The sequence below is a fragment of the Ostrea edulis genome, chromosome 10, assembly GCF_947568905.1.
Source record: "Ostrea edulis chromosome 10, xbOstEdul1.1, whole genome shotgun sequence".
Classification (NCBI taxonomy): Eukaryota; Metazoa; Mollusca; class Bivalvia; order Ostreida; family Ostreidae; genus Ostrea; species Ostrea edulis.
Genome location: NC_079173.1, coordinates 3,671,795 through 3,698,002, shown reverse-complemented (window position 1 = coordinate 3,698,002; position 26,208 = coordinate 3,671,795). Strand labels below are relative to the sequence as shown.

The 26,208-nt window shown below is 37.5% G+C and overlaps 1 protein-coding gene across 1 annotated transcript in view; it reads left to right on the top strand.

Annotated features, from left to right (window-relative positions):
• The window catches only part of LOC125666573 (uncharacterized), a 29,259-nt gene extending 3,400 nt beyond the window's left edge, over positions 1-25,859 (top strand). Inside the window, exons 2-5 of the mRNA XM_048899751.2 lie at positions 15,055-15,543; positions 17,566-17,741; positions 20,431-20,685; positions 25,374-25,859. Coding sequence (XP_048755708.2) covers positions 15,055-15,543; positions 17,566-17,741; positions 20,431-20,685; positions 25,374-25,613 — 1,160 coding nt within the window. The 3' untranslated portion in view covers positions 25,614-25,859. The remainder of the gene's footprint in view (positions 1-15,054; positions 15,544-17,565; positions 17,742-20,430; positions 20,686-25,373) is intronic.
• The last annotated feature ends 349 nt before the right edge of the window (positions 25,860-26,208 follow it).

The following is a 26,208-nucleotide window of genomic DNA, read 5'->3' as shown; positions in this document are numbered from 1 at the left end:
AGTGATTGCTCTTTCGCCAAACACTCGGCATTAAAAAGTGAAAAATCACGCCTTTCGGATACCACCTTAAAACGAAGGTCCCGTGTCGCGGCAGGCGTCGGAAGAACCCTCACAGCTACGGCTCTGAGCGCTGAGCATAGGTCTTAAGGTGGGACTTCACCTACAGCTGGTGACGTCTCAATATGAGTGAAATATTCTCGACGGGGCGTAAAACAAACAAACAATATTGTTATAAAAAAGATATACATCATCAATTTCAATTTAGTTTAGTCATGTATATATATATATATATATATATATATATAATATGGCCATTTTAGTACCTTGAAATTAAAAGAAAAACAACACGTGGGCATTCACGCGCACGCGAGTATGACAGGCATTCGTACATCACATGCCTACAGTGTCAATTTTGGTTCAATATCATGTTTCTATTATCTATGAGAAAGTTATAACGATTTTTGTTTCCATTTTAAATCAGTATTTAGCATACCTGCATGCACATTGATGGCAAATAGTTTCGACCGCATCTGAGCATCTGACAGCAAATCAAGATACGCCCACAACATAGATTTTAAAAACGTTTGATGAAAAACAAAAAAGTTATGGCGAGTCCAAAAAATGAAAACTTCAAAAGACAATGTACGTGCGTGGATGTTTGGGCAGTTCTGATCACTTGAACAAAACGTAACAAGAATAAACAATATTGATAAAAAGAAACAGGGTAAAGCCACAGGCACTTATATCGCTTGGCGGTCGAATTATATATAGTAATCAAATATATTAATTAAATATAGTAATTATATATAGTAATTATATATAGTAATTGAATATAGTAATTATATATAGTAAAATAATTATATATAGTAAAGTAATTATAAATGGTAATTATATACAGTAATCAAATAAAGTAATTATATATAGTAATTAAATATAGTAATTAAATATAGTACATGAATTGGATAAGGAGCGTGTTTGATGGGTTTAGTACTCGTTTCTACCACAGCATTGACTTCTAAGTCTGGACAGGTTCACAACAAATGTTCAAAGATTTACATAAGAATATATCGGATATTTTTTCTTTAAAAGCAACAATGGCACAGTTTGTAAAATGAATATGCAAGCGCATGTAGTGTAGATTCAGCTTTAGAGAAAGTACAACAAATTTACACTCTGCACGGCGCCTACAGATATACAAAACAGCATCAGCTTTAGATGAAGTACTACAAATTTACACCATGCATGGCACTTACAGGGAAGGTTTTTGATGGTGGCCATGCCTACCGCATGCACTTTAAGGTCATCTCTGAAAGACCCCCTGACTTGCACTTCTCATGCCGGGAACCGGTCGCGGTAGCTCAGTGGTAGAGCGTTCGCTTCGTAACCGGGAGGTCGTGAGTTGGAGCCCCTCTCGTGCCATGCCCGCATCAAACCCAAGACACTAAAATAGGTAGCGATTGCTCCTTCACCAAACACTCGGCATTTAGAAGTGAGAATCACGGGCCTTTCGGATATGATTTAAAAACGGAGGTCCTTTTGTCGCGGCAGGCGTTAGCACGATGAAGAACCCTCACTCCTACGGCCCTCAGCGCTAAGCGTAGGTCTAATTTGTGGTACTTCACCTACAGCTGGTGACGTCTCAATATGAGTGAAAAATTGTCGACGGGACGTAAAACAAAATCAATCAACCAATCTAATGCCAGGAGCTAATTGGCGAAGGAACAATCACTACATATGTACCTACATAACGGATGTTTAACGTCTGAAGTTGCGCCAGGCACTCTCGTTGATGTGTTCTGCCTTTTTCTTTCACGTGTAATCACGTGCATTCGCATTCAAAAGAAAATGGTAGATAAATTGTTTATAAAATAAATACGATCATGTTCCAACACCATAAATACCTTTGTAGATGTTGGGAACTCTATTGCATGCGCATCTCTTGGCTGTAATGAAACATGGAGTCACGAAATAGAACACGCGGACGTCCAATCACTAAATAAACCATTTTAGTACAGCAACATGTTCTTACTTCCGTTTAGTGGTGTACATGTTTTTGGACGTCTGAAATAGTCACATGACTGTCTCGTGGATACACATTACAGATGTAAACTACCGATTTAAAACCTTACGTTTCTGGTTAAAACAGATGTAATGATATATTGCAAACTGGATATTTTTATAAATACATGAATGGGACAAGTTAACAATATTTTCATCAAATAGACAAAATCTTTGTAAACATCCGGCCATGCAGCCCTAAGATTTACAACACTTACCACGATTCCAAACTTGCAAACGTTATAAAAATTCGTCATACCACGTTTTACTTTAGTACACTTGTCAAAAGAAAATATTGTAAGGACCGGTTTACACGGATTATGTTAGCTCAGGTACAATAAGTGTAACCTGTTCACATCACAATTTTCAAGTGGACTAACTTACTTCACTTTCAAGAATTTGCGTATATAATTTATAAACTAATTCTAAGAAAGAAATAAAGTTTGCATTTTCCTGTATGTTGCAGGGTAACCTCCTCGGTCTCGAAATGTTGTTTTGAAATTAAAAAGCCGAGACGTTAGCCGAGTTTAAATAACATTTCATGCCCGATCTTGGAATGCAGACGATTGATCTATATAGAATGAAAACTATTCTTCCGTCATTTATCAATGTACTTTACAACATGTATCAATTAATATTGAAGAATTATCAGTTATCGACTTTATCGTTGTACATGAATAAAAAACACGTAAAGCAAGTGGGATGTATTTCAATTTTCTCATAATCAGTTATTACATATGAAGGTATATCGTAGAATAATTACCGCGGCAATCGTTTCGGAATGCAAACTATTGATTTATATTCAATGACAAAAATAAATTGTTTTGCAACATTATTGAACTATTTTTATGAATTATCAATTATCGACTTTCTTGTTGTATTAGCAGAAAACGAAGTGCAAGTAGAATGTGTATCAATTTTCTCATAATCGGTTTTTACGTATGAAGGTATATCGCAGAATAATGACCGCGGCATATGTAATTGGTACTAAATTATCTCATATCACATTCACTCTGCCTCTATCAGGGTCAGGTTAACTCGCGTCACACTGCCTCAGGTAGGGTCAGGTTAACTCGCGTCACACTGCCTCAGTTAGGGTCAGGTTAACTCGCATCACACTGCTTCAGTTATGGTCAGGTTAACTCGCGTCACACTGCCTCAATGAGGGTCATGTTAACTTGCGTCACACTACCTCAGTTAGGGTCAGGTTAACTCGCGTCACACTGCCTCAATCAGGGTCACGTTAACTCGCGTCACACTGCCTCAGTTAGGGTCAGGTTAACTCGCGTCACACTGCCTCAATCAGGGTCACGTTAACTCGCGTCACACTGCCTCAGTTAGGGTCAGGTTAATTCGCGTCACACTGCCTCAGTTAGGGTCAGGTTAACTCGCGTCACACTGCCTCAATCAGGGTCATGTTAACTCGCGTCACACTGCCTCATTTAGGGTCAGGTTAACTCGCGTCACATTGCCTCAGTTAGGGTCAGGTTAACTCGCGTCACACTGCCTCAGTTAGGGTCAGGTTAACTCGCGTCACACTGCCTCAGTTAAGGTAAGATTAACTCCACGACCGAAAAGTAAATTAACTCCGACCGGTTCGTCCTATGTCTAACTCCTGTGTATAATTCCCGATCCGTATTCGATTATATTCGAACATTTAGTTTATTGATTACGTACATTAATTAACTCTGACTGATTGACTGATTACGTACACTAATTAACTCTGTCTGATTGACTGATTACGTACACTAATTAACTCTGTCTGAATGACTGATAATGGGTCGATGCAATGATTAGTTATGATGGAGATGTTATACTTCATTCAATATCATAATTCTGTTGATGTCATACTGAAATGTCACAATTAACTTTGGCGCCGCTTCGTAAGCGGAAGGTCGTGAGTTCGAGCCTCACTCGGGACGTGGTCGCGTCAAACCTATGACGTAAACATTGGTAGTGGTTGCTCCTTTGCCAAACGCTCGGCATTTAGAAGTGAGAATCACGGGTCTTTCGGTAGACTTGCTCAAATCTCTATGTTTAATAATCAGTGCTCTCTTTAATACTTTTGATAATGCCAAACATAGAGACTATGTTTGGTGACATTAAGTATGGCAGAGAGCAGAGAAACACAGTAAAATTTGGATGAAATGATAATGTAATAAAAACATAGAGACTTGAGCAAGTCTAGTCTTTCGGATATGACCTTAAAAACGGAGGTCCCGTGTCGCGACAGGCGTTGACATGTTAAAGAACTCTACGGCCCTGAGTGTTAAGGATAGGTCTAAATTTGTGGTTCTTCACTTACAGCGCTAAGCATACATGTAGATCTAAATTTGTGGTACTTCACCTACAGTTGATGACGTCTCGATATGAGTGAACATATCGATAGGACTTAAAACAACCAACCAGCTAGCCAATGGTTTTTTCCCTTTGATATCTTTGCAAAATACTATGATATCCACTTCCTCGTGAATGTGCTGCAGTTGTAACGTTCCATATCACATAGAAAACGAGGATCGATGTGTGATAGTAAATGATAATCAGATGGGACCATTCTAACATATCATTTTCCTCATATCATCTAAAATAGATAATATATTTACAATTAGAAATTCATGCTCACAATGATAGTTTTATTATCATTATTTTGCTTCTAGATCCATGATAGATTGAATTCCTCAAATGAGGTCAATCGATTAGTCTATGTAATCAATCGACAAGCGATCGTTTTCTTGATCTTATCGATTACGCATGCCTGGTATTTTCTATAGTAAATAAAATTTGCATGCTACATTTATTACACTTTGAGCAAGTATTGCGTGCAAAGATACCAATTTCTGTGTAGTGCTTTGCTGCAGGTACTAAAGCCAATTTTCAGATCATAGAAATTTTAAATATTTATTTTCTTGCGGTTATAGAGGTTCCGGGCGGATGCAGTTCATGATCAGTGTTGATATAATCGGTATCCCGTTTCATGAGAACAGCGAATACATTCTGTGAGTGTAGCACTTTTAATGAAAATTATCGAAGTTCGTGACTGGTGTATATTGTTTAACGTCCCATTCGAGAATATTTCACTCGCATGGAGACGTCACAATTGCCGGTGAAGGGATGTAAAATTTAGGCCTATGCCCGGCGCTTACGGCCTTTGAGCAGGGGACGTCTCCATATGAGTGAAAAATTCTCGAGAGGGACGTTAAACAAGATACAATTAATCAATCAATCTTTGAGCAGGGAGGGGTCTTTATCGTGCCACGCCAGTAGTAATACGGAACCTCAGTGTTTGCAGTCTCATGCGAAAGATCGCCCCATTTATGCGCCTCTTCCGACAAGTAAGGGATACTGAGAACCTATTCAAACCCGGGATCCGGGGAGGGGGAGGGGGAGGGGGGGGGGTACTGAGGACCTATTCTAACCCGGATCCCACGTGACATGGTGTAAAGTATCCATATTGTGTATGTAGGGTAGTACTTAGTGCGCTGAGTTTGTTTAACATCCTTCACTGGTATCATTTAAATCTTTTCTAGGATTTTGCAATCACTAATATAATATAATATTATAATATTGTATGCATGTGTGTGATTTTGTGTGTGAGCTCATCTATGTAGATGTAATTGTAAATGTCTAAAAATAAAGCATGAAAAAAAAAAAAAAAGGATTTTGCAATCACTACTTCTCAGACATAATATCATGTTTCGGATCCCTCGTGTATGACAATTTAAAAAAAATCTTGTCTTTTTGTGAATGATAAAAAACAGCATGTTATCGCCATGGGACAGAAACATTATCTTTCAAAAAACAAACAAACAAACAGAAAAGCACAAATGGTATAATTTTTATCATTTTTGCAAATTTTCCTTCACCTCTCGATTTAATCATTTGATAAAATTGCTTTTTTAAAATATGTATTAAATGATCACAGAATGATATCGAAAATATTATACAAAGCCTTTTATTCAGGAAGTTTCAGTCATTAAAATTCAGATCCCGTGGTTGTGGGCAGTCGATTGAGAATTGGATTATGTTTTAATCGGCCAATTTACTGTAACCACATGTAATTCCTCAAATAGTTCCTGTCTACAAAACTTCATACTGGACCCGTGTCTCGTTTTCTTCATTGATAAATTTGATACATGCAGCACTTGGATCCACGATCTTATAATCTGATAAATATCTACCACGTGATTCTGTATATTCTATACTAAAACATATCAGCTACATAACTTCGTCCACTCCCCTCCTATTATTTTGAAATTTTGTGACAATTATGAAACCTCCACGAACAATTAAATTTGGAGCCTGCCTTTGATAACGATGACCTGTCATTACACCACTCTATAACGCTCCAGTCCTATGCCACTATTTCATTGCAAGGTCATAGAATCTCCTATTAACAATTCTTTTTATTGCTGCTCAGCATGACTTTGGTGTATTTTAGGATCAGGGTGAAATTGAACTGGAGAACTTTTCTTTATGGCTAACCACGTTCAGAAGCGGCGAGAATTCACTCTAATTAAGCCGTGCGTCGTGGTATGCCGTGCGGAAACACAAACACAACACCGTTCTCCAGCGACAGCGTCTATTGATGGGGTGTTTGATGGGCGGTGACGCCTATTATCAGATCAGAACACTGTTAGATGATTCAGTATACAGCAATGACACAAAAACGACACGCTTACACATTCTTTTCAGCGCATTAGTTTTGAAAGGCGGAATTCTACGCACATACCCAAGCTAGCGGTATTTCGTACAAGAAAAAAAAATGTCCACTCCCGTTTCTTAGGCATAGAGAGAACAATCCGACTTCATAAGAATTTGACTTCTGTAAGCATTTAGCATCTGGTATATATAAAGATACGAGTAATTTCACAGGGGCTTCGGAAGTCATCGTCACTGTACATGCCGGGATCAATGCCGGTTGACATTGTTTATCGTATTGAACATCACTCATGCTGCAGATTAATCTGATATCCAAACACCATTGACATTGGATTCAGCAAATACTTAAGTATTTAATAGTTCAGCGGCGACACTAACCTAGCTGGGATACAAACATTCTGTCATCACTAGCAAACTTTAAGCACAGCTTATCAAAATGTGTACATAAAACAAACAAAATATATGTTTATTAATCAATGGGAAGCAGACAAATATACAAACCCTAACTGTGTTAGAGATTTCTACATTCGGAAATCAAAGTGTTAAATTCTTCAATGCAGTAAATCAAACGTTTCAAGGTTAAATTAAAAAAAAAATGTTTCAAAGTGCGACAGTCATTGTATTTGAGGGGTATTATGATCGCCTATATTCGGTCACGTACTTGTATTCCTTCCCACATCGATCAACAAAAGGCCAACAGGCCTTATCGGTCACCTGAGTACCAGACTTCAAATAAATTGCAATTTGTAAAGAAAAGGTTTTTGGAAGTAAATTGCAAGAGGATACAATTGTTTGTATTCTGGTACAAAAAATATACATTTTTTATGTTTAATAAAAAATGCAGGAAAATTTTAAAATTATTTACAATTACAGTACTTAGCAAATTTTCACTATCATCATTTTGGCCCTACTAATTTTTGGTAAAGGGTTACCTTCTCATTCTAAATATCCATTTAGTATCAATATCATTAAAGAAGATGCTATTTAAATGTGTTACATTAAAAACACAATATGCCAAGTTTTGCCCTACCCTAGCGTCTGAACTTCTCTACATTTCCAAACATAGACCTACTATTCTTAACGCACGGCGACGGAAGTAGACCACTAGCAATAGGTCATCTGAAAGATCTAAAAATCTTGAAAATTTGAAGTAACCTGAAACCCCCACACTAGGATATAATAGAGTTTTCCCATCAGAAGGAGACTAAACCAGGCGATATATACATATTAGAGTCCCTGATAGTATTCAGGTATTATAAGGTATGAATCAAAGATGAAGAAAAAAAAAATTACCATAATGTTGTAACCAAGTTTAAAATACTTGTCAGAATGCATGTAACCTAACCGATGACTTATAATTGACATTGTGGTACCTATTTAATGGTCAATTGCACAATATTAATGTTACTGAGGACGTGTTTGTGATGGAGAAACGAAAGTCTAAATGATAATTTCACTATCGGAATATAAAGATCACCTATTTAAATAGTCTCTCCCCCCCCCCCCCCCCCGGCCTTCTCGTCTTCATTTTGTACTCTTCTTTGTCGTTCAATGTCCGTGTGTCACGCAGAAGAAATAACTGGGACTATCCCAACATCAAAACCACTATCCATGAATTTAAACAATTTTTGGTAAATCTATCCTTCTTCATCATAATTATGCACACTGATGGACGACTACATATCTTGGGGGCATAGTATACATCTACAATTAAAGTGTATCATCGAGAGAGTCGACAAGATTTCAGATCTCCGAGAGCAAACCTATGTCAAGATGCGAAACTCACGAGGAACGGATGATGTACTATAGCGATACAAACATTAAAATCAAAAATGTTTAAAATCTGTAGGGACCTACTCGCCATGTGTGTTGTCGTTTGCTACCGTAAACTGGTTCATATAATGAATTCGGAACTTATTACAATTTTCCATAAGTTAAGAGTTCCGAATAGGTTTGTACCAGTTCATCAAAATGACATACTTTTTTTTTGCAGGGAATCGGCCATTTTACAGTAATTTACAGAGAAGAGGCAAAGTCTGTCGATTTACATTTATAGTGAAAAATCATAAAGATATAATATTTTTTGATAATTTCGTCAGCTTTGGGGTTTTGGTCTTGTCCTGGGTGTTTAGTAAATACAATGTTAAGAATTGATGTTCCACGTACTCCAGTAATACTAAATGCGAATTTTGTTAAATATTAACCAAGTATTAAAAGGGCACTCATATAAATTTACCGGTAAACATTGGAGGAAATTAATATGCCGTTTTCGGTTTTAACCTTTACAATTCTGCTCGTGAGAATTCCTCAACAAAATTTAATTAAGATTTCAAAACTACAGCAATGAAAGTGTCCCCATTAGACAAAATTAAGATAATCAATGTTGAATTTTGATTTTCTATAACTGACAGGACCGTGTTTGGTAATATCTGGCTTTAGTCCTTTATAATTAGTCAAACATGACCCGGCAACATTTGGAAGAATTTGAAAATGTCAACTGACGACGAACGAAGACCAACGGAAATTTCTTTTAAATATTCCAATAACATTGTGATAAGTACTGCTCCTCTCGAAGGCATTCATTTCTTTCATAATGGAAATACAAGTTCCTGTATTGGTAAAAAAAATAAATATAGATTTTATTTAAATTCGTAGCATACTTATATGAAGTATTTCCTTATTTCAATATGATGGCAGACATCTATGTCGAAGGTAAATTGACTGTGTGTTAAATAACAGCTTTGATATTCTCCGAGAAGCAAATAATGTGAGGGGTTGATTGGCCCTTCTGGATTTGACAGATTTAACCGATTTACAATACATACGTCAGTAAAGTGATCGGAGTATGGAAGGGAATTACCGCCATAATTCTTTACACCCTTCTTGTATTCTTAATTCTAACGTTGATTTTACTATAAGACATTTTTAATGCCATGTTAACTTGTAACATTTCAATTTCCATTCTTAATTCTAAATTTTATTTTATTACACGACATCCTTCTGTCTTTCATGTCACGTTATCATATTTCAATTTTCTATTTGCTTTCGTCCTGCTTCCTTCTTACATCTTGATGATAATAAATATGAATATTTAACACTCAAATATACGCCTTTTAGAAAAACGGGCCCTAGAAGTCGTTCAACCGTCAGTTTTGTATCCGGGGGAAACAGTTCTTATAACGAACTCAGTGCCCTCTGGCGTAATAATAAGACATAGAATGATGAACGAAAATGATCAGAAACATAATGGGATTAACATGGAAAGCGGACCTACAGATAGGTTGATTGATTAATTGGTTGATTGATTGATTGTTTAACGAAGAATTTTTCACTCATGCGGAGATTAAAAATTAAAAATTAAAAATGTCTGGTTGTAAATTCTAAATAAGAATTAAAAAAAAAAAAAAAATGCAACGAATGCACCATGGTGAGGTGGAATAAAGGGAAAGGCAAGCCAATTTTTTTTTTTTACATAATAAATGATAAGATTAATTATATGATAAATATTTGTCATATTCTGTTTATACATGGCTTACATAAGCCTCAGTACTAATTTTAAAACGTTAAAAATTGAAAATCCCGCCATCTATAGAGGCTGCCATGAAGCGGAACTCTTTTGTATTCAAGACCACAAAAATCAATAATTTTGACGTCACACCGTCTATTCCGGTTTTGATGAGATTCTAAAATCATCAAAAATGTGCATGTGGTAGATTTTAAGAATACATTGTAAATAGGTGCATGGATGCCTTCTTGTCAAGCAGTTTTGCGAAGGGGAGATGTGAAAAAAGTTTTTTCCGAAATTCCTGACCCAACAAGGTTATTTGAAAAGAAAATACTATGTAAACTGTGGATCCATCATTTGCGTAATGACAAGTTGAGGTTTGAGACATGTACATGTATGAAGAATCGAGTACCGTCTGCGACTGAACGTCTTCTTTTCTTAAATTCCTCTTGCGAAAGAACGGGCTCAAATCTATACGACTCCAAACTTAACTGTTCGTGACTTGTCATGTTTACAGTGCTGCTGATGAAATAAACCGGAACGGACGGTGTGACGTAATAAATTAAACTTCAATGACCGCTCTCTTACCGGCGGGTTATTTGAAATATAACATAGATTAATATTGATTTAATTGAACATATTAAGCATGGATTTTTGTTGTTAAAGACTGTCATTTACGATATCAGTAAGTAATACTTTATTCATAAAAGCATCAATGTGGTTAGGGTTGCCTTTCCCTTTAAGGATGCCATATTTACTATAATCAACATACTTGTATTAGAATGAAGCAAGGCGAAAGATAATAGAAAACTGAAATATAATAATGTGAAATGAAAGTAATGATGTCATAATATAGTAAAATTAAAGTTCGAATCACGAATACAAGAAGAACGCCTATAAGTATGGCGGTAATTCCCTTCACGCCTATAAGTATGGCGGTAATTCCCTTCATGCCTATAAGTATGGCGGTAATTCCCTTCACGCCTATAAGTATGGCGGTAATTCCCTTCCATACGCTTGCGAATTGATTTTGTTGGTCGTCGTATTTTAAACCTTTTCCCAGATAATACTGGGTATTTTTTCTATACAGGTTTGATACAGTGTGTGTATAGGGTAACTCTATATAATATGATGTAATCACTTATTCCAGACGTCTAGCAGACAGGATGTTTTGTTAGTGATCAGGAACCAAAACAATAAAACTCCTAGTCGATCTGGTGCTAGGGTGGGGTCATATCATAAAAGTACATGGAATCTTTTTAAAACGTTTAGGCTCCAGATCATTAGTCCACCCGACTGAGCACACTGTGAACATGTCATGACCCCGAAACCAAGATCAGTGAAACGAATTCGTCTGTGACACCAGGGTTGCTGATGTTCACAGAGTGTGTCTTGACCCTTAGCCAAGGTTATTAGGTCAAGGTCAACAAAAAACCCAGGTTAAGTATTGTCTACCGGTATTCCAAACCACGCCTCTGTAATGAAGTGACATTAGACAGTGATCCTTGGAGTGAGGGTTCCTATCGCGCAGAGTGTCGCGATCCTTAGCCAAAGTCCCAGGCAGCAGTAGATGGTTCTCTTGGCTCTAGCACTGCATTGGAGGGACGGTTGTCTATACACGGCGGTTGTGACCGGTCGACAGGAGATGTTTACTCCTCGTATGGCACCTGATCCCACCTCTGGTATATCCAGGGGCTCATGTTTGTCTGATCCCACTTCTGGTGTGTCCAGGGGCTCATGTTTGTCTGATCCCACTTCTGGTATATCCAGGGGCTCATGTTTGCCCAACTCTCTATTTTGTATTCATTAAAGGAGTTATCTTCACCTTTCATGCATATGGCACTTAGGGGGAGTTTGTTATTTCTTTGGCCAAGATTAAGACAATAATGTTACAGATGTTAGAAATGGCTGTTTTGGATCACAATATCTATGTTACCGGCGAGAAGGAAATTGTATCCTGTTATGGATACAAAACTATGGTAAATTTTATGTAAAATAATTTCAAAACTGATTAAAGGGGCATGGACAGGATTTGCGTATGTTAAATATACAAGTAAAAGTTTCGTTTAAAGCAGATTTTTTAATTTCAAGCGAATTCCTAACACAATTAAGCATGCAGTTTCTAGTGTTTGTCACATTTCATTTTCTTTTAAACACGACATTTTCTATTCCGCAATCTTTATGTAAACAAAAACAGGACAAGAGCCTTGTTACATAACAAAGAATCATGAATGCTGTATCTTACTTGTAACTCAACAACTAACATTCAAATTTTGCCGACCATTAGAAATAACTTAGTTAAGTACCGTAAACATCAAAAATGGAAAAAATAAAATATTAAAATTTTCAGCTCAAATCGTGTCCATGCCCCTTTAATCAGTTTTGAAAATTATTTTGCCCGAATTTACCACTGTTTTATATTCAGGACAAGACGGTGACGCATTCTTATCGTTAGATGTGCATTAGGTCCTTATTCGTGTTATTAAAAAGTTCACGGCGGCAGGGATAATCCATTTTGATCGTTGAAGAATGATCAAAGACTGGGGAATTAACTTCACGGGTTAGCTTTATATCGAAGATCAATTAGTAAATTGGATAACATACTCATCAAAGGCTGTGGGATCAACTTTGTTGATACCTGATTATTTAGTTTAGGGGAAAAAATCATTCCGCTATAAAGCTTTGTGTAAATCTCAATTTGTTCTCGATCAAAAACATCAAAGGGCACCGCGCTATTTCAAACCTCGCGATCAAGGATTATCAGAATCTCCCTTTTACTACCGCTAAGTTTATATAAAATCTTTACTTTTAAACAGATTTGATCTTTTGTAAAACAGCAAAAAGAGATTAAGCAATTCATTTACTACAGTTACATTAGAATTGTACAGCTAGATAAAGTGTGAAAATAGTGCAATTCATTTACTACAGTTACATTAGAATTGTACAGCTAGATAAAGTGTGAAAATAGTGTAAATCACGTGTTTCCTTATGGAAATACTGTTTATCATCTAAAGCGTATAACATCAACAATTTATAATTTAGAATACTACAACCGAGATAAGGAAATAAATTAAAAATCTATAAGGATGTTTAGATTTCTTATATTTCAATACCACCCTATTTGACTTTTAGAATCGTCCAGAATATTTTCGTTTAATTAGTTCGTGTTCCCATAGGACATTTTTTTCTCAGTAATTAGTAAGATTTGTTTTCTCCTTGATTGATTTAATCAAAGTTAAATTCCACACATACCGAGTAGTACTGGTCCATGGATGACAGACCTAAACTGACTGACGTAATTTGAATGTCAGCTTTAAAATTTCTCGACTAGTGAAAGTGATGGAGGGCACGGGTAGTGAATCTACCAATCAATGACCTAATTGTTTATCTTCATTTTCCGAATGCCTATATCCAACATTTATTTTCTGATATCCACAATCGCAACAGAGGATTTTGAAAACCGAAGACTTAAACGAGCTTTTCTAATCGATTTTTTCCGACTTCATTCTGTCTGGCGCATACTATAGTGTATCAATGCTTTCATTTTCTCGAGAAAAATTAAAACTTCACACGAAGCATTTCTAAGTCAACGGGGGATAAAATTTAGAATAAACGAGTATTCTCCCTTTGATTTTCTCAACCCTTACTGGGCACGACACGAACTAATCAACATGATGGAGTTGAGAGAGATGCGGTGTTGGTGAGCGTCTTGGGGACACGGTCAACATCAAGTCTGATTCTTGTGTGTCCTGCGTCCCATCGTGAGACGTCACCAGCTGTAACTGAAGTACCACAAAATTAGACCCATGCTTAGCGCTCTTTACCGTGACACTGGGACCTCCCCTTTTTAAGGTCATATCAGAAAGACTCGCGATTCTCACTACTACACGATGGGGCGTTTTACGAAGGAGCAATCACTACCCATGAGCAGGGCTAGTATTCACGAAGCAAACGCTCTACCACTGAGCTACCGCGACTGGTTGTAAACATAACGTCCATGATTCATGGATACCCTTCGTGTGAAGATTTATAGATAGCTCTTATCATCCAGAAACCAAAATATCCTGTTAGACACGTGACCCTCATCTGACCCTGAAAGTGGGGATGGGGGTCATTCATGTGATGTTTCCTGACTACTTCTCAAACAGTATTTTGTTTCGTGAAATGCTCCCAAACTTTATACGAAGATTTTCGCAAGAATGACAACTCTGTATAACAGTTGCTTTTTATCAATTTATCAGTTTTAAAATATTGTTGTACATATCATCCACTTTTCATCAATATCAAATTTCTCTGGTGTAGCATACATCCTTAATGTCAGTTGTTTATGATGTCAGTAAAACGTTTTTCAGATAAGTAACTTACACTACGTTGCTAATCAATTGTTTATAGTGTGTAACACCATGTCCGACGAAATAAATTCCGCTATTACGACAATTATTTGTATAGTTTACTTCTGCGGAAAAACAACCGTTATGAGGTATCATCCGGAAACTCATTTATCTTCACATTTTTCATGTTCGTTATCTTCACAGTTTTTCTTGTTCGTTATCTTCACATTTTTCATGTTCGTTATCTTCACAGTTTTTCTTGTTCGTTATCTTCACATTTTTCTTGTTCGTTATCTTCACATTTTTCTTGTTCGTTATCTTCAGTTTTCATTAGGAGAATAGCAAACGCTCAAACCAATTATCTTCTCCAATCAGTCATTGTGAAGATATATTTAAATATCAGATTGTATTGACTGCATTGGCTTGTCATCCCTAGAGCATAATGAATACATGAAATACTGGTTAAAACATACTAGCACTTAAATATTATTTTTTATGCAGATGCAACGGGCGATTGTTTGACATTTGCTTTGAAAAAGAGATGCAAAAATGCCATTAGGAGGAACAGTAAACGGAAACACTGGGCGCGGCGCTGTGAGATCAACTTCCTTCCGGTTGTTCATATACTGAAGACATCTAAAGGAAAGATCAAAAATGAAAAATATAACTATCTAAAATGCTGGAAAGGAATAAAGGGTTTCAGAAAATGCCCTGAACTCAGACCAGTGAATGAAACGAAAAAATTGATATGTAACCCAATCCGTGATAACACAAAAAGGTGTTCTACAACTCACGAAACAGTACATACAAGTTGCAGAGTGTTTGAAATATGTGACCAAGCGCTGCTGCTGTCTGGGGGCTGGAACCGAGAAACAAGCAATGTCGGATTTAAACGGAATCTAGCGAACTTCTACGTCATGCTGCGGAGCAATGGCTTCAGAAAGCGAAATATTAAGATTTTCTACGCCAACGGAGCAACAAATTTAAACAGTAAGTGGGAAATACTCAGGGGATTCGTCAAAGTTAACTGTCAGTTATATTTTTCTAACCTACATGTAACTGGGTCCAGCACTCCAAGTAATATACAACAATCTTTATAAAATAAAAAAAAACACTCTGTCAAATAATGAATCATCTAGTTCGCCAATACAATCTATCATTGGATCAAATGCTGTCTGACGTGTTTCATACCAATTGTTAGGCCGTTCTTGACTCACTGATTTTGATTACGGATTACTCCGTTTATCTGATCAAGACATGGGGCTCACGGCGGGTGTGATCGGTCGACAGGGGATGCTTACTCCTCCTAGGCACCTAATCTCTCTGGTATATCCAGAGGTCGGTGTTTACCCAACTCTTTATTTTGTATTCCTTGTGGGTGCTATGAGATGGATCACTGTTCGTTATTTTTACCTTTCATCCATTGAAAAAAAAAAAAAAAAGCATGCACAACGAATTTCTTTGTAAGAACTTAAATTTTGTTAAAATTCTAAAAAGAAGTTTAAATTCAACTAGCATCCTTATCACATTCTGCGAGGAGAAAAACGTCGTTTTTCATCTGATGTGTGCACTGTTTTAGTAGTTATGTTCTGTATACTTGAAAAATTTGGCATTGAGTTTGAATTGATTACGTAAGTTTTAGATCACGAGAGTCAATCAATCCACTACAATCAGCGCCCATCTGGCGTTTAAGCTTCAACATGCTGCTCAGAAATGGCATGACCAGTTTTAACCAAATTTGCTCTGTAATATGCTTTGGGTAGGGAACAAATATTGATAATTTTATTGTCCTTGCCCTTTTGGGGGGGCTTAGAAAGATGGCGACTGTAAGCTAAAAAACACAATACTGTATAATTCCTGGGCACTGGGGTTAAAACAATAATCTCTTTCACTAACGATACTTATAGTGATGCATTGATGGAGATGCATTGCAACACGAGAATAATTTCCTAGTTTGATTGTATCGTGTGTGGATATGAAAGAGATTCATATAGCTAAGTATATGATACGCACATACTAACTAATTATGCCGAAATTATGATATGCTTCCAATGTTTTCATGAATTGAAGTGATGGGTATGTAAATAATTGTATGTTATTATGACAATTTACACGTGCAACGATGGAATACATGGTACTCAATATAGCAACCCTTTCTTAATCCAGACGTTTGTTTTAACACTGATCAGACACGCATGCAAGCATTGGTCAAGATTGGTTGGTTGCTTGTGTATTGTTCAACGTCGCTCTCGAGAATCTTTCAACCATATGAAGACGTTTCCATTGTTGGTGAAAGGCTGCAAAATTTAGGTCTATGCTGGCGCTTTCTACCTTTGAGGATAAAGGGATCTTTATCGTGCCACACCTACTGCGACACGGGGCTTTGGTTTTTGCGGTCTCATCCGAAGGTCCGCCCCATTTAATCGCCTCTTACGACAAGCAAGGGGTAATGATGACCTATTCCAACGCAAATCTATAATTTCTACACCAATTTCACATCTCATACCACCCCTTCACCAATAGCACACCTTCTATTAACTCTCCACCAATATCACACATTGTGTTAACTCTCCACCAATATCACACCTTGTGTTAACTCTCCACCAATATCACACCTTCTATTAACTCTCCACCAATATCACACCTTGTGTTAACTCTTTACCAATATCACACCTTCTATTAACTCTCCACCAATATCACACCTTGTGTTAACTCTTTACCAATATCACACCTTCTATTAACTCTCCACCAATATCACACTTGTGTTAACTCTCCACCAATATCACACCTTGTGTTAACTCTACACCAACTGATATCACACAACTCTCCGCCAAAACCATCTGACCTTTTAACATTGTGCTGATACTCTAGACTCGGGTTGATTTAGGGTGTGATATGGAAAATTCAATAAGAGAATCAGTTTTCTGTTTTGTATCACAGTCTATATTTTGTATGTATTGTAATGATTGTTTTTATCTTATAGAAAACAAGTTTTCTTTTATTCTTCTGTAGTTCCCGGTGATCATGCGCATCAGGTACATCCAGCCGCCATGAAGTATGCTTTTCGATACCACCTACAAAAGCTCTGTCGAGTCCCACACTGCGTGAATTCCTTGGTTATATATCTCAACAGTCCAGCAAAAAATGACGGCACAAGCCTTCTTTGGGACGTCAATTACGACGGACTTGTAAGTTAACAAAGAACGAATGTGTAAATGAAATTCATTCCACTTTGGTCTCCATGCTTACAATTCCTTTGATTCGATACGATTTTTATTTGCTGTTGACAATAATACGTTTTTTCAATGGATATAATTTTTTACATGTCTTTAGCTTAAATTATTCAACGTGTGAAAATTTGGAGTGATTGGTTGTTTATTGTTTAACGTCCCTCTCGAGAATATTAGAGACGTCACCATTGCAGTTGAAGGTCCGCAAAATTTAGTCCTATGCTCGGCCCTTATGGCCTTTGAGAAGGGACAGATCTTTATCGTGCCACTTTGACACGGGGCCTTAGTTTTTGCGGTCTCATTCGAAGAACCGCTTCAATTAGTCGCCTCTTACGATAAGCAAGGGGTACTGAGGACTTATTCAAACCCGGACACCCAGGGGAAAATTTAGAATATTTGAATTATCAAACAGTGTTATGATAAAATATTCAGATGATTAATCTTTGGTGGTCATGTCTTCCAACAGTTTGTTGGAATTCCCATTGGTAGGAATCGTGCTCCTTTCCTAGCTGATCTGTTTTTATATTCTTATGAAGCAAGAGTTTATTCAAAAGCCTCTACGTGAGAAGAAAAAATTTCTTGCTGTGGCCTTTAACACGACATTTAGAATTGAGATAGATTCGTATATTGACGATGTTTTATCGTTTTATCTATTAACAACAGTCATTTTCATTCATATGTCGATTCCATATATCCATGTGGACTCGAAATAAAGACACCACAGAGTCCTCAACATCTGTTTCGTACTTATATACTTTCTTAAAAATGAAAATTAAGGGCAAACCAACAACTCAACTTTATGACAAACGGGATGATTGCAGCTTCTCCATCGTGAATTTCCCATATTTATGTCGCAATATTCCATTATCACCTGTATATGGTGTTTATATATCTTTCAACTGATTCGATATGCAAGATCTTGTTCTGCGAATGATCAATTTTTAAAACGGGGTAGGCATCTGACAAACAACTTGATTTTACAGGAGTTTGAACGGTTTCGTTTAAAGTCAGCATTTCGCAAATTCTATGGTCGTTACAACAATCTAGTTCGTCAATACAACCTATCTTTGGGTTAAATGCTGTGTGAAGTGTTTCATACCGATTGTTAGACCGTTCTTGGCACATTGAGTTTCACTACGGATAACTCCGTTTACCTGATCAAAACATAGGGCTCACCGCTGATGTGACCAGTCGACAGGGGATGCTTACTCCTCCTAGGCACCTGATCCCACCTTTGGTTTGTCCAAGGGTTTGTGTTTGCCAAACTCTCTGTTTTGTATTGCTTATATGAACTATGAGATTGATCACTGTTCGTTATCTTCACCTTTCATGATGTGTATTTTTAGAACACTAGGCTGCAGGGCAAGTGACTTTTTCTTATAGAGTCATGGTCAGGTTTTGTATGGTATGAACTGTTCACTTCACTGGACCAGTATATTAGGAACAATCATTAAGACCTTCTTAAGTCTCCATCTTTTTGAAATTAATATACAAGCAACCTGAAATATTTTCATCAAAACGAGATCCCAGGGGAGAGACAGGGCACCTGCCGCCCTGTAACAGGACTTCTGAAAGTATCAGTGATAGACCTGTGTTTGTATAGAAGTGTTTGTATAGAATATATCAACCGTCGCGGTGGCCTAGAGGTAGAGCGTTCACCCTACATGCGGAAGGCCGGGGTTCGAATCCCGGCCGCGACAGACCCAAGTTGTTAAAACAGATAGTCACAGTTCCATCGCCAAAACGCTCGGCATCAGGAGATGACCTTATAAACGGATGTCCCGTCACAGTAGGTGTGGCACGCTAAAGAACCCTCACTGCTCAATGGCCGTAAGTGCCGAGGATAGGCCTAAATTTGAAGCCCTTCACCGGTCTTGGTGACGTCTCCATATGAGTGAAACATTCTCGAGAGAGACGTTAAACAAGATATTATGAGCAATCAATGATATAACAGATATCAGATCATTACAAGTCTTAAAGGCCCCCGAGTTTTGCCCTTACTAGGCATGTCTGTCGGCCATGGATAGCAATATTTCTGCCGTCACTGGTTCTTGCGTATAATGGGTAGATGCTTTAAATAAATACCGCCCATGTTCTTAAAGACAGGATGACAAGCAAAAGTTGTTAATTAATTACGTCTTTTCCGAATTGGGTTGTCTATCCGAAATTCACACAGACCAAAGGTGATAATATTGATGAAACACTCTCTGATTATTTATGCAGAATCCTGGACATGTACGCCATAGAGACCATGTTTTAATCGGTAATTCCATCAAACAATTATTGAGTATCAGAAAATACCCAAAAGTATTGAAATTTCCATCAGCACCAGATAATACCAATAGACACAAATCGTTTCCCCCGAACCAAATGATTAGATACTCAGACTGGAACAGTGGCAAGATAAAAAACAAAGTGGTTTCTGCCTTATACATGTACTCAACTGAGTGCAATTATACCGCAAGTAAAAATGCCAGTTTCATCACCTATGTATAAACTTTGTTTTTACTCATTAAAAAATATATGAGTGAAGAATTAGAGAAGAATTACAGCGTTTTAAAATTTTCATCTTAATCGTAAGATTGTGAAAAGGGCCACAGTATTGTTTATAGATCTAAAATCGCAGTTGTTAATGTTTTTGTTTTAGGCGGACAAGTCCGAGGAATACACAATGAGAGAGCTGAAGGAGGATCTGGCGTTGTGTGCTGCTGAGTACGTCCATCTGATAGTCGATCAAAGTTTTTCAGGCAACATTGCAGACGCATTTAAGAACTCCAAACGTCATCGCAACGTCATTGTTTTCGCCAGCGGAGCCAATAATGAATACGCTTATGATGGCGAATATTCGCTTCTCTGGACTAGATCTAACCACACGCTCATGTGCACCTGGGACATTCATGAGGTAAATGAATGAGTGTAGAGCGAACCCCCCCCCCTTTTTTTCTAGATTTGTGGCGCAATAAGAATTTAAGACATGAATCCGAGCGAACTGTATGAACCGAGGAACAATAGGCAATGCATGTAACTCTGTAGGACAGCTGCGCAAAAATACTACAAGTACAGGATTCTCCATTTAGAATTTACATTAAAATTTTATAGTGTGTGGCTTTACACCAATATTTTGATTGTTTATTCGTGTCATTAATTAAGCTACCGTATGCGTGCTCATTTGAGGTCATGCGAAATATTGTAAAGGAAAAACAACAACACTAATGATCCCCTGAAAATCAAGAAGCGAGCATGTGGATTACTAAAGATATTTTTAAATATCTTTTAACATGTGTTTATATTCAGAAGTTTCTGTTGTTAAGAAAATCATCTAGAATATAACCAACACTATATATACGAATAATTTAAGAACGTAATACTGTATTATATAAGGAAGCTTTCATATGAAATTCATTATCTAACATTTACCTTTCTGAGATTTTCAAAGATATTTCCCGATATAAAACACAATGGTAAAATTTTGAAATCACTGTCCAATCCAGATCTAAGAGGGTCATCATTTGAACAAACGCGAGTCTGAATTACAGACCCTATATACATTGGTCTCTTAAGAAATCAAATTTCATGCTATTGTGCAAAGTGATCTGCTTGTTGATTATTATATACAATGTATCTCTTTTAAAAAAACATGCATCTACGCAAAGAATGTCACATAATTTATTTTCCATCATTTTTCGACTAAGTCCGCTTTGGTCCAAAGTAATGGTTACCAGACTTAGCCCTGTGGTTAGGGCGAACGAACCTAATGGACTCGGGTCCAAGTCCGTATAAAGTAGATCTGTAATAAAGCCAGAAACTGTTTAATGCGACCCTGTCAATCACAGGAAAGCAGGATCTTAATTTCATCCACACTTTCAATACAGTATTTCTAAAATCAGAATAATATTTTGCGGACGGATCCATACGAGCAAAATTGTGAATGCTAAAACCAAACACGGTATCTCTGAATCCTCCCATATTTGAATTCCGTTGCTGAAATTTATACGTCGCTGCCATCTATACCATCAAAATGTCTGAAATGCAGAACAGTAAACTCGTGCACATTTTATGTACATGGTCTGTTTAAATTTATACATCTATATATATCTCCATTTCCCCCTGCTCACTATGTACAGTACGAAGTCTCTGTGTACACTATGTACAGTGCAAACTCTCTGTGTACATGCCCCCCTGCTCACTATGTACAAAACGAAGTCTCTGTGTACATTATGTACAGTACAAAATCTCTGTGTACATGCCCCCCTGCTCACTATGTACAGTACAAACTCTCTGTATACATGCCCCCCTGCTCACTATGTACAGTACAAACTCTCTGTGTACATGCCCCCTTGCTCACTATGTACAGTACAAACTCTCTGTGTACATGCCCCCCTGCTCACTATGTACAGTACAAACTCTTTGTGTACATGCCCCCTGCTCACTATGTACAGTACGAAGTCTCTGTGTACATGCCCCCTGCTCACTATGTACAGTACAAACTCTCTGTGTACATGCCCCCTGCTCACTATGTACAGTACAAACTCTCTGTGTACATGCCCCCTGCTCACTATGTACAGTACAAACTCTCTGTGTACATGCCCCCTGCTCACTATGTTCAGTACAAACTCTCTGTGTAGGTCCAAGTCCAATATGTAGCACTGCATAGATATAGTATGCTAGCTCCTATAGTTCATACAAACTGTCTCTAAGTAAAGTTAAGTTGATAAATAGAAATGTACCTAAGAAAAGTTAAGTTGATAAATAGAGGTGTCTCTAAGTAAAGTTAATAAGTAGAACTGTCTCTAAGTAAAGTAAAGTTAATGAATAGAAATGTCCCTAAGTAAAGTTAAGTTGATAAATAGAACTATTTCTAAGTAAAGTTAAGTTGATAAAGTTTTTTTTAAGCCCACGGAACCTGGTTGGAGCTAGAAAGAGGAACTTTTTTATTATATTCTTGCCCCGGATCTGTAGGAGCAAGGCGACCCAGAGGAGGGGCATAGAACGACAGGAACCCGGGGGAGGGGCATAGAACGACACTTTAAGGAACACGTGATGTCGAAATTTTAAAATTTTAGTGTTTTTAAAAATTGAAATTCTATCCAACTTTTACTCCGTTTCCCATCAAAATATATAAGAATCTGAATTTCCTATTTCAACGAACATTCAAAGCTGTAAAATTATATACAGTTTATACGCCAAAACTCAGCTCACCAGATATATATATGTTTTCATGATTCGATAGAAAACATCCGGTGGTTGTTCTTTTAATACCAATCGCATCTACATCTGTTGAATGTTTTATCCGATAAAGAAAGATTGAAAAGAACACGTCACGTGAATTAAACACAGGCAAAAATCGCAGATATACTGATTACAATTCGTTGGAGGTCTTGTAAAATTCCCGATCACGAACGATTGAATGTGATTGATATGTGTACTTGTTGTTTAGATATTGATGACGAACGGCCATCTGAGATTGCAATTTTAAGAAATCCCATTAATTCGCAATTTGTTAGATCAAGAAGAGGTTTAGGCGTTACCAGGAATTCAGATGAATGAATGTTAAAAGAGTATTGTTACGTCCGTGATGTCATCAGTTCAATGAAGATAATATGAGTAATCAAAGCAAATTTAATTTACAGGGTTTATGTAACAATGTTACCGTAAATCAGAAGTATCTCGTTTCCACTTTTAATTCACCAAAAAGTTCACGCGAGTTTTCTTCTGATCAAAGTCTGTCGGCTGATACAATGCTACCCACCACAGCTGAAGTTTAGTTTACGTACAATACACATGTGATTTATTACGACTTACTAATGTCCATCTTTTCATTGTATTGTTTTAATTCTTTTACGAAAATTCCATCTAACTGTTATGGTGAGACAAAAAAAATGTGGATTTCGTGGCCTTGGAGCAGATGGCAAAGATTAAAAGATAATGGGATTTGTTTTCAATATCAGACAAACTATGTGCAAGCAAGATAGCCTCAAGCAAATATATGAAATTGGCTCTTTGACTTTAAAAGCAAACCACTAAACACATAGTAGCAGGAATTGCCCCTATAAATAAGTTGGTTGCAAATGAATCAGCAATTTTGTTTTTTAATTCTTTTGTCCATGTTATACTATTCCGTAATCGGGAGGTCGTGAGTTCGAGTCACGCCCTTGCCATGTCATACCAGGGCCGCGTCACATTTAAGACAAACATAGGTGTTGATGGCGCATTCGCCAAACGCTCGGCATTTAGAAGTGAGAATTACGGGACCTTAAAGACGAAGCCCTATGCCACGACAGGCGTTAGCACGTTCAAGAACCCTCACTGCTACGGCCCTGAGCGTCAAGTATAGGTCTAAATTTGTGGCACTTCTCGTACAGCTGGTGACGTCTCAATATGAGTGACAAACAACCCACGATTGATGTGGAGTGACGTCATTTTATTTCTGACCCCGGTTCATTATTGATAGATTGATTGTATATTGTTTAATGTCCCACTCGAGAATGTTTCACTCATATGCAGACGTCAGCACTGCCGGTGAAGGGCTGCAACATTTAGGCCTATGCTCAGCACTTGCGGCCTTTAAGTAGGGAGGGATCTTTATCGTGCCACACCTGCTGTGACACGGGGCCTCGGTTTTTTGCGGTTTCATCCGAAAGACCGCCCCATTTAGTCGCGTCTTACGACAAACAAGTGGTACTGAGGAGTGAGGACCTGTTCTAACCCGGGTCCCCACGGGATGATCATTACCGAGCATGCAGTACCAACCTCTATATTGTTTTGTGATGTTTCTCAACTTATCACATGCCTCTAACAATCTACAATCAACATGACTTGTATTTTCAAATTCGCATTTGTATATATGCTATATTACTAGTTTAACAAATTCTAGACAGTCGGTATATATATTCTACACGTGTGGCAGTGATGGGATATAAATCAAAACTCTCGCATGTGCAGATGGTATAAGGTGTAGGTACAGGATATAAATCAAAACTCGCGCATGTGCAGATGGTGTTAAGTGAAGGTACAGGCTATATATATTTATCGCTGCATCACTCGTGACACCGGTATACATTAAAGCTGACAAGAATTCTTAAATGCGCACATATTTCATACCGTCCGCCATGTTTCTTTCACGTAGCCTGTTTACTGTATCAGTGTACACACAAACTGTGACGTTTAGAACGACAAAGATTTTCTTGCTTAACTCGACCGGTGCACTTCTCTTATACTATTTCAACGGGTGAGCAACACGGGGAGTCACGTGTTAAAACAGCATGCAGTTCTCAAAACTGAAATAAACATCCTGATTAAGTATAAAATTTGGGAAGTTTTGGATCATTCAAACGAAAATGTGAAGAAAATGCTTTTTACTACATGCTCGCATATGTATGCACTCTGCAAGTATTAACAGTGAACCTATCAAGAATATGTAATAAATGCGGCGAACTCATTTACTGATAGAATATGCAAGATTCATATTCAATCACGTGGTCATGATTTCTTAGATTGATTTGGACAGGATGTATTCATGTACAATCATATTTATCACAACGACACCCCAAATTTACGATTCATTTCGTTCTGTTTTATTCTATATTACAGCATAGCAAGAATGCAATAAAACATTCCATACCGGAAGTGAAGGAAGGCGAGAGGGGCGGGGTGCGGACGACGATATTTGGATCCCCGTGTAATGTGTACCCTCCTTTCACAGCTAAGGAGCTTAAACAAGATTATCTCGGATGTCAGGCTCTGCCGACCGCTCTGTGGATCAAGAAACTGATTTCGTCATCGGAGGACACGGGAAGTGGGCGGAATTATGTGAATGATCCTTGGGCATGACTTCATTTTTACAAGAATTAAACTTTGAATGTACAAAAAGCGTTTAGGAAATTGGACCTTAACGCTTGCATACTCAAGTAAATTGCTATGCTGATGAAATGGGGGGAGGGGGCATCAAATCAATAGATTTTACTAAATTTTAAGCACAGCGTTTTAGTAGAAAATGAGTTTCTGTAAAGTGGGGGACTGAGATTTCTTTGTACATAGTTTACGTTTTGCAGATATTGTATAAAACATTAATGTTATTGTGTTCAGTCCTTTGTTTTAAACATCTTCTAAGTTTCAGACATCATTCTTTAACATTAATCATGTTAGTTTGGTAACGAACGAAACTTTATTACTGTGGAATCATCATTGTTCGTGGGGGATTGATGTTCGTAGATTTCGCGGGTCACTCCAACCCACGAATTTACAGGTCCTCGAACATTTTTTTAAAATCAAGTAGAGTTATCGCTCCTAATGATATCATATCGCTTATCCACAAAATTACGTCCCCACGAACCAGCAAAATTTTGCTTACCTATGAACATTGGCCCCCACGAATTAAAATGAATCCACAGTATTAGTACGTATGTACCTTTAACGTCTATGTTCA